Below are 14400 nucleotides of genomic sequence, written 5' to 3'. Positions count from 1 at the left end.
TCCAGAAGCCCTTCAAAGAGATGCTCTGTGAAGGATGGATGGGATTTGACAAGCATATCCCAAGAACAGGCTAGTCCAGAGGAGACAGGAGTAAAGCACGGAGTCAGACAACTGTGGAATGAGTTTGGGGATGCAAGTTACGGAGTCTGGAAGAGAAGCTGAGGGGCTCACCAGGGGCAGAGGGAGGATTCTCTTCTCCTCTCATGTTGACCGTTCCTGCCTGCCCATCTCAGATCGAGCACCTGTATGGCCTGACCGTGTTTGAGAATTATCTCTACGCCACCAACTCAGACAATGCCAACGCCCAGCAGAAGACAAGCGTGATCCGTGTGAACCGCTTCAACAGCACCGACTACCAGGTCGTCACCCGTGTGGACAAGGGAGGTGCCCTCCATATCTACCACCAGCGGCGTCAGCCCCGAGGTGAGCGGGGTTCCACAGCCCCGCTAGGGACACCCCTGATTCTCTTGTGGCATGACTGCTTCTCCTAGCCATCCACCCCAGACTACCTCCTCTCCACCGTCTGCTTCCCCTGCCGCCCCTTCCTGCCCGTCAGCCTCCAGATCCCACCCCCAGGGAGCCCCTTGCCCCTATTCTACTCAGGACGTAGATCACCCCTCCCAGTTCCCTGTCTGGTCTAGAGTAGAAGCGCCTGGCTGTGGGCAACAGTGTGACTCTGTCCCCTGACCACAGAGGTCCCCACCCAAGAGTCTGAAGGCTGGGTGGTGTCAGAGCAGAGGAATGCCGGTCCTGTGGCTTCCGAATCCCCAGAGGGGACAACAGGCACAAAGACCTTAGCAGGAGGGAGAGTGGTCAGACTGCAGGAAGCCTTCTCAAGGCCTGGCACAGGGGCTTCGAGGGGTCCTGACCAGCTCTCCACCCTGCCCCAGTGAGGAGCCACGCCTGCGAGAATGACCAGTACGGGAAGCCGGGAGGCTGCTCCGACATCTGTCTGCTGGCCAACAGTCACAAGGCGCGGACCTGCCGCTGCCGCTCCGGCTTCAGCCTGGGCAGTGATGGGAAGTCGTGCAAGAGTGAGTGACAGGGAAGGGCTTGTGTGCCTGCTGGGGTGGGACAGGAGGGGTCCTTACCTGCCTCCCATAGCCCAGCTGCATCTGTCTGAGATGCAGAAAGATGGAGGGGCTTACCCAAAGTTTCGCCCTGGTGAGGGACAGGGATGCGACTTGCACTCCCATCCGAGAGCAGGGCTTATCCCGCTACCCAACTCAGGCTCCGGAGAACACTGTCAACTGGCCCATTCATCCCTTCATTCCTTCCTTCATTCAACAGGTATCTAGTGAGCACACGCTATGTCTGGCACTGTCCTGGCAGTGAGGGTTCAGCAGTAAACAAGATAGACGTTGTCTCCGGCCTCATGGAGCTCATAGTCTGGCAGGGGAGGCAGACAAACACGTAAATAACTTGAGGTGAGGGTAGGTGTTAGGAAGAAAATGAAGTGCCGCTTAGGGTTAATGATGACAGCGAAGGCTCCAGTTTAGACAGCAGTCAGGGAAGGCTTCTCTGCGGAGGTGATATTAACGTCAAGCGCTCTGTGAAATGAGGAAGTGAATCATGTACCTGATAGGAGAGCGTTTCCGGCAGAGGGAATCTGTCGTGCCGAGGCTCAGAGGCCAGCGTGAGCTTGGTGTGCCGGAGAGCAGAGAGGCGGCAGGGGGACGGGAGCGGGGCAGCGCGTGAGTGAGGGGAGATGAGGAAGGGTGTTGGATTATATTCTAACTGGAATGAGAAGCTCTGGGTGGCTTAACAGATTTGATTCACGTTTGTAAAAATGATCATGCTAGCTGCTGGGTGGAGGATGGGCAGCAGGGAAGTGACAGGACGCTGTTTTTGCGGTGTAGGCAAGAAGTGATATGGCTTAGACTAGGATGAACAGAGGAAGTGGTCAAAAGGGACCTGATTCCAACATATTTGGGCCACTAATTTCACTACTCAACAGAGGGCACTTACTGAAGACATGCTACTTTCACCCCATTTCTCACCCCTAGAGTGTATAGGAAAAACCCCCCAGGGCGTTGTTCCCTGGACCTTACATGCTTATGTGTCTGTCCATGTGGTTCAGACCCCCTGCTGTCCCCACACCCTTGACCCAGTACAGCCGGGGCATTGGCTGGGTGGTGGTCGTGTGTGTGTGTGTGTGTCTGACTTTGTGCCCCTCCTTGTGCCTGCCTTAGAGCCGGAACACGAGCTATTCCTCGTGTATGGCAAGGGCCGGCCAGGCATCATCCGGGGCATGGATATGGGGGCCAAGGTCCCCGACGAGCACATGATCCCCATCGAGAACCTCATGAACCCCCGGGCCCTGGACTTCCATGCTGAGACCGGCTTCATCTACTTTGCCGACACCACCAGCTACCTCATTGGCCGCCAGAAGATCGATGGCACTGAGCGGGAGACCATCCTGAAGGATGGTAAGGGCCCCAAAGTGGGAGGTGTGTGGATGGGACCCCCAAGGCACACGCCCACCTGAGGCAGGAAGTGATTTGGGGCCTGGGCATCTCTCTCCTGGTGCCCTTCCAGCGTGGAGAGTCCCCAGCTGACTGGCTAGCTGGGCTGGTTGGCATGGAGATGAGGGGATAGACAGATTGACCCCTGGGTGACCCCCTTCTTGGCTGAGCCGGAAAGAGGCCGGAGGATGGATGGCTAAGGCAGTGTGGGCCATCCTTGCCAGCCCTTGGGAAAACTCAGGGTCTCTCTGCCATTGGCTCTGAGCCCTGGAGCTTCATGCGGCCCACAGCCGGGGAGAGGCCTGAGCTCTGAATCGGCGCAGACACACCGGCACATGTGTGTACACACAGGGTCTGTGCAGCCAGACCGCACGGCCGCCAAGAGCTGCATGCTTACATGTCCTGAGAAAACTGTGTTTTGTGAATGGAATCCAGTTTTTCCCTCTGAGCTGCCCCAGCAGGTCAGCAGTGCACTGCCTTCTGGATATCCATCGGCGTGGAGGCTCTGAGCCTCCGAGCGAGCACTGCACCATGCCTCCCGGGTGTTAGGAACTCCCAAACCTGCACTTGGGCCCCCAGGACAGGGCTTCCTAACCAGTCAGTCTGGCTGGTGCTGGTTACCACCCCTCGGCCTGCTCTCCATCCCCCACCTCGGCTCAGAGAACCCCAGCCGTCAGCAATCATAAGACTTCGGGGAAATCAAAAGTAACTCCTCATCAGGAAAGGACTGGGGTTCCCTATACCAGGGATGCTATTTAGCTTGAGATGAAGCCTGTGGCTAAGTGAAAAATCACTTCCTAACTTATTCATTTTGTTAGCTCAGGAGTTTTAGGCCTGGGACGTGGCGTCGCACTTGTGCCCAGAGCCACATGCCTATTGCTTCAGCTGTCCACCCCAGCTCAGGTCCTGACGTGCCCAGGCTCCGGACGCGCAGCCTCAGCGGCCATGGCTCACAGGCCCAGCCGCTTCGCGGCCTGTGGGGTCCTCCCGGACCGGGGCATGAACCCGTGTCCCCTGTATCGGCAGGCGGACTCTCAACCACTGCGCCACCAGGGAAGCCCTGCCATGTGCAGCTTTGAGAGACCCCGACTCAACACAGATGTGGCAGCACAAACGACCTCCCAGGCTCCTTCCTCCAACCTCTCATTCCATCCCCTCCCAGCCACTGTCTAGGGCACAGGAGTCTCCCTGCATTCCCCACTAGCCAAGTGCTCCAAGGTGCAGGTATCTTAAGAGCCAGAGGCAGGCAGATTTGAGCCTCCTTTGAGGCTCTCCCTCCTTGCTCCGCCCCGCCCACTGCAGGCATACACAATGTGGAGGGCGTAGCTGTGGACTGGATGGGGGACAATTTGTATTGGACGGATGATGGGCCCAAGAAGACCATCAGTGTGGCCAGGCTGGAGAAAGCTGCTCAGACCCGCAAGACCTTAATCGAGGGCAAAATGACACACCCCAGGGCCATTGTGGTGGATCCGCTCAATGGGTGAGTCCTCCCACGGCCTTGGGAGGGGAGGAGCCAGGGACTGCGTGGGCCTCAGGACTGGGGGATAAGAGAGAGAGTGGACAGGGGAGGGCAGCCGAGGTGGGATGCTTCGGTGAGAATTGGGCTGAAAGGGGAAAAGGTGTCCCCACCTACAGGGCAATAGGAGTGATGCTCTAAACACATGCATAGAAATCTGGCCCTGTCACTCACTCCCAGCGGGCCCTCCCCTGGCTCCCCTTGCCCTTATCAGCCCCGGGGTCCTACAGGGTCTGCCTGCAACTCTTTGACCTCATCTGCACCTCACATCCTGCATTTGCAAGTTCTGTCCCCACTGCCTGCTGTCTGTTCCTTAAACCAGCACTCCAGCTCTTCCTGCCTCAGGGCTTTTGCTCTTGGAGTTGCCCTGCCTGGGACTCCCAAGTATTTGCATATGTGGCTCCTGAGCATTCACATCTCAGCTCAAATGCCACTTCCTCAGAGACGCCTTCCCCACCGGCTGCCCGGGCACTCTCCATGCCATGCCCCTGCTTCCAGTCCCTCCTGACTCCTATTGCTCTGCGTTGTGTGTGACCCTCTCGACTGACTTGTTTCTTGTCTGTGTCCTGGGTGGGACATATCCGTACAAGAGCAGGGGTTTGGCTGCCTTGGTCTCTGCTGGGTCCTCCAGCGCCAGAACTGTGCCCAGCTCAGTAGGCATTCAACAAATATTTGTTGAATGGAGGAATGAATGAATGAAATATGTGGGCTAAGGGTGAGCAGGGCAGGAAGACCCCTGTGAGAAGCTCTGGGATGGCCCGTCTGGATTGGGATCACAGGGGAGGATGTTGATGGCAGGGGTGGCTATGTGGTGCTGACCAGTAGCTGCCCACAGGTGGATGTACTGGACTGACTGGGAGGAGGACCCCAAGGACAGTCGGCGAGGGCGGCTGGAGAGGGCCTGGATGGACGGCTCACACCGAGACATCTTTGTCACCTCCAAGACAGTACTTTGGCCCAATGGGCTGAGCCTGGACATCCCAGCTGGGCGCCTCTACTGGGTGGACGCTTTCTATGATCGCATCGAGACCATCCTGCTCAATGGCACGGACCGGAAGGTGGGCAGGCGTGCACCTGTGTGTGGGTGTTCATGTGTGCATTGCTGGACCACATTTCTGTGCGGGTGGGGCTGTGTGTCTGAATGTGTGGGCGTCTGTGTGTGTCCGGGCCTGTGTGCTTCACGTGTGTTTACCTGTGAGCCTGCGGGTGTGTCCCTCTGTGTGCTTGTGTGCCCATGTCTTACGTTGTTTGAGGATTAGCTTCTATCGGAGTATCTCTGTGACCATGCACATGGTCTGTGGGCCTGACCACCCGTGTGAACACCTGAGCATACACCTCGTGTGCACCTCTGCCTGGTTGTGCACACGCAGGCAGCACACACTGGCGTGTGCCTGCACTGTGTGCCCCAGTACAGGTGCGAGATGCCTAGAGACGGTGTAGACGCACGCTCGTTCATTCCGGGGGCTACGTGCTTCATCCATGAGCCCCGTGCAAGTCTAGGCGTGTGGACCGAGCTCTTTCATGGTATATAAGGCCCTTTGTGGTGTGGCCCCTGACCGTCTCTGTGGTCCTCTTTCACCCTCTGCTCCCTGCGTCCCGGCACTTGGAACAGCAGCACTAGACAGCTTTCGAGTCCAGCACACGTCAGGGTGCTGCCCTCTGCTGCCTCCACCCAGCTCCTCCACAACTGGCACAGCACTCAGGGGCGGGCCGCCTCCTCTGGGGTGTTGTCTCCAGACCCCTCTCCGCCGTGGACAGCCTTGTGTGCCTTTCCTGAGACAATAGGCAGCTCCAGCGAAGGGATCCCGTCTTTTCCATTTCTTAGTGCTACCTTAATAGATCCTGGCAAATGTGTGGTGGATGAAGAAACGAATGTATGGATCCTGGCTGTCTGCTCACTACTCTGTGTGTGCGTGCGTGCGTGCGCACGTGCGCCTGTGTTGGAGGGATATGAATGAACGTGAATCAGCCCGAGAGAGGACTGTGGGCATCTCCCCATCCGCGCTCTGCTGGGTTCAGGGTCTGGCACTTCACGGTGTGCACACTTGGGGGCTTCTAGGCTGATGGGGGAGACAAGTCCCACACCCAGGCCATGGACATATGAGTGTACAGAACACTGACCCCCCGGGCCTCCCTGAGGCACCCCCACTTGTCTCCCAGCTCCTTGGTCACCTCTTCTCCATTCCTAGATTGTGTACGAGGGTCCTGAGCTGAACCACGCCTTTGGCCTGTGTCACCACGGCAACTACCTCTTCTGGACCGAGTACCGGAGTGGCAGTGTCTACCGCTTGGAACGGGGCACAGGAGGCGCGCCCCCCATCGTGACCCTTCTGCGCAGCGAGCGGCCCCCCATTTTTGAGATCCGCATGTATGATGCCCAGCAGCAGCAAGGTACCCCTGGGCTGGGACTTGGGTCTGGGGTGGGACCTAGATCGGGGGGTGAGGCTCCTGTGGTGGGTGAGGGCACTCCCCAGGGATCCTAGGCTCTAACTTTGGAGACTCTCGAGAAGAGAGGCCCCCACCCCAATTTGACCTTCTGTGTTCCCCATCTCCCCCCTGCCCCATGACTGCATCTCCTCTTCTTCAACCCCTCCATATTTCCTCTTTCTGTCTCCTCCTTTTAATGCGTCTCCTCCCCCGGCCTCTCATCTCCCTTCTCTGGCCTTTCCTGACCCTGCTGCAACCCATCCCCTGTCCTCCCCCTCCTTCCTCCTCCCACCTGTGACCCCTCCTTCACAGTGGGTACCAACAAGTGCCGGGTGAACAATGGCGGCTGCAGCAGCCTGTGCCTGGCCACCCCTGGGAGCCGCCAGTGTGCCTGTGCTGAGGACCAGGTGTTGGACACAGACGGTGTCACTTGTTTGGGTACGAGGGGCCCAGCTGGGGTGGGAGGTGGGGGAGCAGACCCCAGCAGGAGGAGGCCACGGTGTCCCCGTCGGAGATGAAGGAGGCAAAGAGGGCCCTGGGGGCAATAGGAGGTGAGGGATGGGGTGAGAGAAGAAGGCTCTGAGGGCTGGAGGGTGTTTAGGGGTGACCGGGGGTGGGAGGTTTGGGAAGGCATGAAAATCAGGGAAACCAAGTGAGGAACAGGACAGCTATGGAAAGAGAAAACCATTAACTTCTTTTACATTTATTTCCGCATTATTAAATTTATACAACAATAGTTCAGAATATTGGAAATTAGAGGAGAGAAAAAGAGCCCAATCTCACCAGCAAACACCACTATATTGTTAGTATTGTGGTAAAGGCACACCATCCTTTTCTCCTTAGGTGGGTTTTCACATGGTTGGAATATACTGTATATAAATGTTTTCTGCCCCTTTTGGCTCATATATGTCACAAATTTTCTGTGTTATTATTGCATTATTTTAAATAGCCCCATTTTTTAATAAAAGTGGGTCATGCTCATTGTAAAAATAAATGAACAGTATAGAAAAATACAAAAGAGAAAGTACAAATCATCCCAAATTCCACCACCCATAGATTGCACCGTTACCATTTCAGTGAACAACCTCCCAATTTCTCTACATATTTACTTTTGCTGTTCTGTTTCCTGCATTTGTCACTTGACAATGCGTCGTGAACACATCAGCAGAATTTCTAATGGCCAAAATATATTTAATTGGGTAAACATCCGTAATTTACTGAACCATTTCTCTACTGTTGGATGTTTAGGTTGTTTCCAGTTTTTTGTTGTAATCACAGCCAGCGTTTATTGAACATGGACTATGTACTACACATGGTTATAAGCAGTCCTAATGCAGTAGCTCATTTACTCCTTAAAATATTCCTGTAGGGAAGGTATCTTTATTACCCCAATTTATAGATGAAGAAATTGAGGCCCAAAGTTAGAGCAGGGGTTTGAACCCAGGAACCCTGACCCAGAGTCTGTTTATTAATCACCTCCTCTGCTATTTCTTATAGCTTCATGCCTTCCCATATTCTGGATGATTTCCTTAGGATAGAATCCCAGAAGTGAAAATGGGTCAGTGGGCCATAGTGTACACCTAAGAGTGAGTGACTGAGGCCAGGTGCAGGGCAAGAGGATTGGTGAAGAAGAGCTTAGAAACTGAGGGGCCAGCATTATGGAAGAGTCACCTGTGTGCACATTGAAATCACCAAGAATAAAGAGGGAGTGATTCTGGAGAAAGTGACCCTGAACCAGGAGCTAAAAACCCTTAAGGATGCTGGGGACTAGCCTGGGGTCCTTTGAAGTAGGGGTTCGTATATAGTCTAATAACGTGAAAGTCAATACTGATTTTTCAGAGGGGAGAGAGGGGGAATGGTCTGGAAGCACAGGTGAGGAGCAAGGCGGACACATACAGCCTCCAGGTCCAGTGGTCCTTGGGACCCACAGGATTAGAGGGGGTGAGAGATGGGTCAGAAAGGCATGCACAGAGCAGTGGGGTCCAGGGCCAGGGACTGACATGGGCGTCCTGGGCTTCCTGAGCTTACCCTGTGCAAACACAAAGGACGAAGTGATTTCACTGCTGATAGCCAAAGGCAGACGGTGGTGGTGAGGTGTGAGCTTTCACTCCTGCCGGCAGAGTTGATGCATTTGTGAAGGAAAAAGTCCAGGGACCAGAGCAGGGGCCGAGGGTCCTGGAGATGACTTCCAAGGGGCAGTTCATGGAGATGGCAGGGAGGGGCAAGGGGCGGGCTGCTCGGTGGGGACAAAAGGATGGGGGGCTCTAGGCTCTCTTGGAAGCTCCTTTATTCTCAGACCACATTGAGGTACTGGAAGCAGCAGAGCAAACATCACCCTTGTGGCCTGAGAAAGAGTTGCAGTTTCCACCCAGATAATTTCTTCACGAAGAACTATGCACTAGGAAAGATGACTGTGTATATTATTTTAAAATCATAAAACAAACCAACAGAGGACAGGGGGCTCAGCACCTGTCCGTGACCTGGGTCTGACTTTCCCCCTCACGCCTCGTGGTGCCCACAGCAAACCCGTCCTACGTGCCCCCACCCCAGTGCCAGCCAGGCGAGTTCGCCTGCTCAAACAGCCGCTGCATCCAGGAACGCTGGAAGTGCGATGGGGACAACGACTGCCTGGACAACAGCGACGAGGCCCCCGCCCTCTGCCGTGAGTCCCTGCTGCACAGCCGGCCCTTGGGCAACAGCTGGAGAGCTGGGGGCCCCTCCCTCCGGCTGACCCCTGACCTCTCCCTCCTCAGATCAGCACACCTGCCCTTCGGACCGGTTCAAGTGCGAGAACAACCGTTGCATCCCCAACCGCTGGCTCTGTGACGGGGACAATGACTGCGGGAACAGCGAAGACGAGTCCAATGCCACTTGCTCAGGTGTGGGAAGGGCGTGACCACGCCGGCACCCCTCAGTCACCAGGGCAGGGCAGGCGGGGGAGCCAGGATTGGGAAGACAGAGGGGCCTCAGGGAGAGAAAGGAGCACGGGGCACCCAGGGCAGAGGGGAAGGGAGGACAGGGTTGGCTGGGAGGCCCGTGCTTTCAGGGGACAGAGCACAGCTCTAGGTTGGGGATGACAAGCAAGGCGGGTGGATCTTCTCCTTGGAGGACACCAGCGACCCCTCGAGAGACGGGGTGAAGCGTCCGGTGTGAGACCACGTAGGTGATTTTGAATGATGTCTCTAAGAAGAATAGCTTTGAGGTCCTTGGGGAGACTTCCAGAGAGGCAGAGAATAATAGCAAAGCAAGTGAAATTAAAGAGGGGACTCAGCTGTGAGCACTCACGCCCATCCCTGTCCCCAGCTCGCACCTGCCCACCCAACCAGTTCTCCTGTGCCAGTGGCCGCTGCATCCCCATCTCCTGGACGTGCGACCTGGATGACGATTGTGGGGACCGCTCCGATGAGTCAGCCTCGTGTGGTGAGCAAGACAGCAGGAAGGCCAGGCTGGCACAGGGAGGGAGGGCCCACGAGAGCGTGCCCTGGGGCGGGAGTGCTGGAGAGACCCTGCAACTTAGTACCTGGGTGGCCTTGGGCAAGTTGCTCGATCTCCGTGGGCCCCTGTGAGATTCATCTGCAGAGTGGGGATAATACCGGCATCCACGTCACAGCACTGATGTAGGGGTTCAGTGAGATCATGCGCGGAGAGCACTCAGCGCACGGCCTGCGTTTGGTAATTAGTTGCTTAGAAAAAAAGGATGCTTAGAGGGGTAGGAGTGAATGGGCCGAGTTCCAGGCCAAGGCACCTCCACTTAGCCTTCCCTCCCCCATCTGGCTGGGCTGAGGGCTGCTGGTTATGGGTTGCTAAATAATCTTGAGGACCCTACTCAGCTACTCTTTCTCCCTGACAGCCTATCCCACCTGCTTCCCCCTGACTCAGTTTACCTGCAACAACGGCAGATGCATCAACATCAACTGGAGATGTGACAATGGTAAGAGCTTGTTTCCCTTCACCTGCCCTGATTCTTAGGCAAGCTAGAAGCCACAGCCAGGCCCTGGGTGGCAGGTGAAGGGGTTTTAGAATCAAGCCGGGGCCTTCCTCCAGTTCACAGAAGTCCCCCTGGGTTGTCCGGGAGAAATAAGGACAAGCTAGAAACACTGTGGGGGAACCAAGATGGACCCAGGGGATACCTCGCCCATCACCTGTCAGTGCCATTCCTCCCCGGGCAGGACCTGAGCTGCCCATCCTCTGGCAGAGGCTCAGGGGCCAGGGAGAGATGAGCAAGGAGAGCCCATGCCCAATGCCATTCTCCCTGCAAACCCCGTCTCCTGGGGTCCCTCCAGGCTCTGGCTCCAGACTCGGGAGCCCACCTGGCGGTCAACCCTGGACCAGGTGATGTCAGCCATGGGGGCCAGTGGACTGTTGTGTCTGTGCCGTCTTGGGGCTCTGGTCGTGTCTGGTGTGGTGTTGTGATGTGTTGCAGCAGTGGCTCGAGCCCTGGCTAATGTGTGTGAGGATGTATTGGGTCAGCCCCACGTTGCCCCTCATCTTTGCCGTGTCTCGTGTGCCAATGGTTGCCTTGGCGGTTTCTGTGTTTCAGAGAAGGATTGTGGGGACGGCTCTGATGAAAAGACCTGTCCTGAGCCTGCCGGTCAGTGCATAGAAGCACATGCACCATCTCCCCTAGAGCCCCAGCTGGCCTTGGGCCTCCTCCCAGGAGCCCCATGCAGCTCCCCACCCCAGAGCTCCTAGGATGTGAAGGAAGAGCAAGGAGGGAAAAGAGAGAGGAAATGACAGAGGGAGAAAGAAAACAGTGAAAGGGAAAGCAGAGAGGGCAGAAGGAGCCTTTCACAGGAGAGATGACAGAGAGGCGGGGACAAGAAGACCAAGACATGGGGGAAGGAGAACGTCAGAGATGCAGAGGCAGCTGGAGAAGAGGCAGGAACACAACCCAAGGGGTCGGCCAAACCCGTCTTCTCAGGCGTCTTGAAAATGTGAAGGGAAGTCTGGTGCCCCCCCCCGCTCCACGAGGCCCAGAAAGCGGGACATTGGCTCAGTCAGCCTCAGATGCCTTCAGGAGGGGGCCCCCCCGGCCTTCCCAGCTGCAGGCAGTGCCCCTCATGAGCCGGGAGCCCAGAGCTTGGGGCTGGTGATGCCCACGCTCAGGGCGGGGCCTGATTAACGCCTTCCCTCCCCAGCAGAGAGGCCTCACCTCTACTCCGCCCACCTTTGTCCCGCCAGAGCCAGAGAAATCCCTGCCTTTCCCCCAGAGCAAGCGGACCCCTGTTCCCACACCCTGCTGAAAGGGGAAAGGGATGAGTCCCAGCCCCAGCCCCAGCCCCAGCCCCAGCCTTCCGAGATTCAGGGAAGGGCCCTCCTGGAGCCTGCCCCGCCCCTCTCTCCCTGCCCCCCTCACGTGGGCCATGGTGCATGCTGCAGTCCATGCAGTCTCTGTGTCTTTTCTGTTTTCTGTTTTCTCAGTGGGAGGGGTGGGGCGGGTCGAGGGTGGGAATGGGGAGGTGGGAGTGGGGGCCCCATGCTGGGGTCATAGAGAAGGCCACTCGCTGACCCCCCCACCCTCCTCTTCCCTTCTTGCCTCCCCCCAGACAATGACTGTGGGGACAACAGTGACGAGGCCGGCTGCAGCCACTCCTGCTCTAGCACCCAGTTCAAGTGTAACAGCGGGCGCTGCATCCCCGAGCACTGGACCTGCGATGGGGACAACGACTGCGGGGACTACAGCGATGAGACACACGCCAACTGCACCAACCAGGGTGGGCACCTAGGGACCAGTGGGGTGGGGACCAAACCATTCCACCATCCATCCACCCTCCCCACAGCGTGTTGCCACCATCGGGAAACCAGAGATAGCCCAGACGTGGCTCTTATCCTTCAGCAGTTTCCAGTCCTGTGGGAGAGGGAGGTTGTCTACAAATCATTGTCACACGCTGTTAAGATCTCAGGCTTTGCAGTTGGGTGGCCTCGGGTTTGAGCTCCATCTCTGCAGCTTACTGTCTGGGCGGCCTCGAGCAAGTTACTTAATCTCCGTGGGCCCCTGTGAGTTTCCTCTGCAAGGTGGGGATGATAATAGCACGGGCATGATCACGTGGGTGTGAGGTTTCAGTGAGACGGTACGCGGAAGGCACACAGCTCGTTTTTGGTAGCTGGTAGCATGAAAAAGGGATGCTCAGAGGGGTAGGGGTGAATGAGCCCAGTGGGGACCAAAGGACAGAAGGGTTGGCTCTGTGGGGTCCCCAGTGCCGAGGCCTCCGGGACCTAGCGTCTGTGGGATCCCCCGTGGAGGCGGGGGTTACTGGAAGGCACAGACCTCCTCAAGGGGTGTTGGTTTCTCATCCCTGGCCGATGGTTACCATGGAAGAATGCAGACCCGAGATTGCCCTGACCTCAAGAGAAGTCAGAAATGCAGATTTATATGTGAAATCTACCCATTTTAAAGCACTGGTGTATCAGTTTCCTAGAGCTGCTGTAACAAAGAACCACAAACTAAGTAGCTTAAACAACAGAAATTTATTGTCTCACAGTTCTGGAGGCTAGAAGTCCAAGGCCAAAATGTTGGCAGGGTTGGTTCCTTCTAAGGGTTATGGGGGAGAATCTACTCCAGGCTTCTCTCCTAGCTTCTGGCGTTCGATGGCAATATTTGGCGTTCCTTGGCTTTTGCATGCTTCACCCCGATCCCTGCCTCCGTCTTTCACGGCGTTCTCGCTGGGTGCGTGTCTGTCTCTGTGTCCAGGTTTCCCCTTTATATAAGGACGCAGTCATATTGGATTAGGGCCCACCCAACTTAAGGTGGGTGGGATTAGGGCCCACCCAACTTAAGATGACCTCATCTTAAGTTGATCGTCTGCAAAGGAAGACCTATTTCCAAATAAGGTCATGTTCACAGGTACTGTGAGTTAGGACTTCAGCATCTTTTTAGGGAGAGCAGATCAACCCATACAACTGGAAATTGATTTGAAAAGTTTTAAAAACATGGCAGACCAAAATCTCTCTGTAGGCCTCATCTGGCCCCTGGACCACCAGTTTACAACCTCTGCCTTGTAGAATTAAGCTGTGCATAGTGCGGACAGTACTGAAAGCACTGAGTACCCACTGCAGGCCCGGCACTAAGAGGGAGGATGGGGAGGGACTCCCGAGGCCCAGGAAACAGTCACTGAGCCTCGAGGGCCGTCTCTGAGAAGGGTCGGGTGAGTGGGACGGGTAATAGTGCCTTGGGATTCTGGGAAGAGGACCCCTGGAGCCCCGTGAAGTGGTGAGGTGGGAAGAGCTCTCTGCCCCTCACAAGCTGGGTGAACTCGGACAAGTTGCTTCCTCTGAGCCTTGGCTTCCTCCTCTGTGAAGTGAGAGGAGGTGTGCGGGGGCCTGGCCCGTGGGAGCAGAGATGTCGTGATTGGTAGCAGTTGTTAACTATAGTTGTGAGCTGGAATGGTCTGGGACCATTCCGGCGGAGGTGGGATTTGAACTGGGCCCCGAAGAGGGATTAGGCTGTGGGTAAATGGACAAGAGAGAGGGTCTTTTTTTTTTTTTAATTTTTTTATTGGGGTATAGTTGATTTACAATGTTGTGTTAGTTTCAGGTATACAGCAAAGTGAATCTGCTATACATATACATAGATCCACCCTTTTTTAGATTCTTTTCCCATATAGGCCATTACAGAGTATTGAGTAGAGTTCCCTGTGCTATACAGTAGGTCCTTATTAGTCATCTATTTTATATATAGTAGTGTGTAGGTGTCAATCCCAGTCTTCCATTTTATCCTTCCCCCCCCTTACCCCCGGTAACTAGAGGAAGGGTCTTTAGATGGAGGGTGGGAGTGGCCTGGAGAACCCAGCAGTAAGACTTCGAAGGGGAAACTGAGTACTGCTGCAGGGGCCAGTGGGGCTGGGTGGGGCCCCTCAGACTAGAGGGGACAGCAGGGAATGAGGCAGTGCCTGGAGGGGGCAGATTACAACAGCAGGTGAAAGCAGGTCAGGCACTGGGGACCATCAAAGGATCTCAAAGCTGGAAGGTGATAAGATGTAGGAAATGCTT

The 14400-nt window shown here is 56.0% G+C and overlaps 1 protein-coding gene across 1 annotated transcript in view; it reads left to right on the top strand.

Moving 5' to 3' along the window:
• Positions 1-14400, top strand: part of LRP1 (LDL receptor related protein 1) — a 78033-nt gene that overhangs the window by 25459 nt on the left and 38174 nt on the right. The window contains exons 9-20 of the mRNA XM_065887614.1: positions 234-423; positions 891-1034; positions 2193-2429; positions 3768-3948; positions 4820-5042; positions 6174-6375; positions 6724-6849; positions 8933-9073; positions 9165-9290; positions 9715-9831; positions 10262-10342; positions 11958-12125. Coding sequence (XP_065743686.1) covers positions 234-423; positions 891-1034; positions 2193-2429; positions 3768-3948; positions 4820-5042; positions 6174-6375; positions 6724-6849; positions 8933-9073; positions 9165-9290; positions 9715-9831; positions 10262-10342; positions 11958-12125 — 1936 coding nt within the window. The remainder of the gene's footprint in view (positions 1-233; positions 424-890; positions 1035-2192; positions 2430-3767; positions 3949-4819; positions 5043-6173; positions 6376-6723; positions 6850-8932; positions 9074-9164; positions 9291-9714; positions 9832-10261; positions 10343-11957; positions 12126-14400) is intronic.

This window comes from Phocoena phocoena, chromosome 11, assembly GCF_963924675.1.
Source record: "Phocoena phocoena chromosome 11, mPhoPho1.1, whole genome shotgun sequence".
In the NCBI taxonomy this organism is placed as follows: Eukaryota; Metazoa; Chordata; class Mammalia; order Artiodactyla; family Phocoenidae; genus Phocoena; species Phocoena phocoena.
Note: the sequence above shows the minus strand (reverse complement) of the source record. Positions and strands in the feature narration are given on the sequence as shown.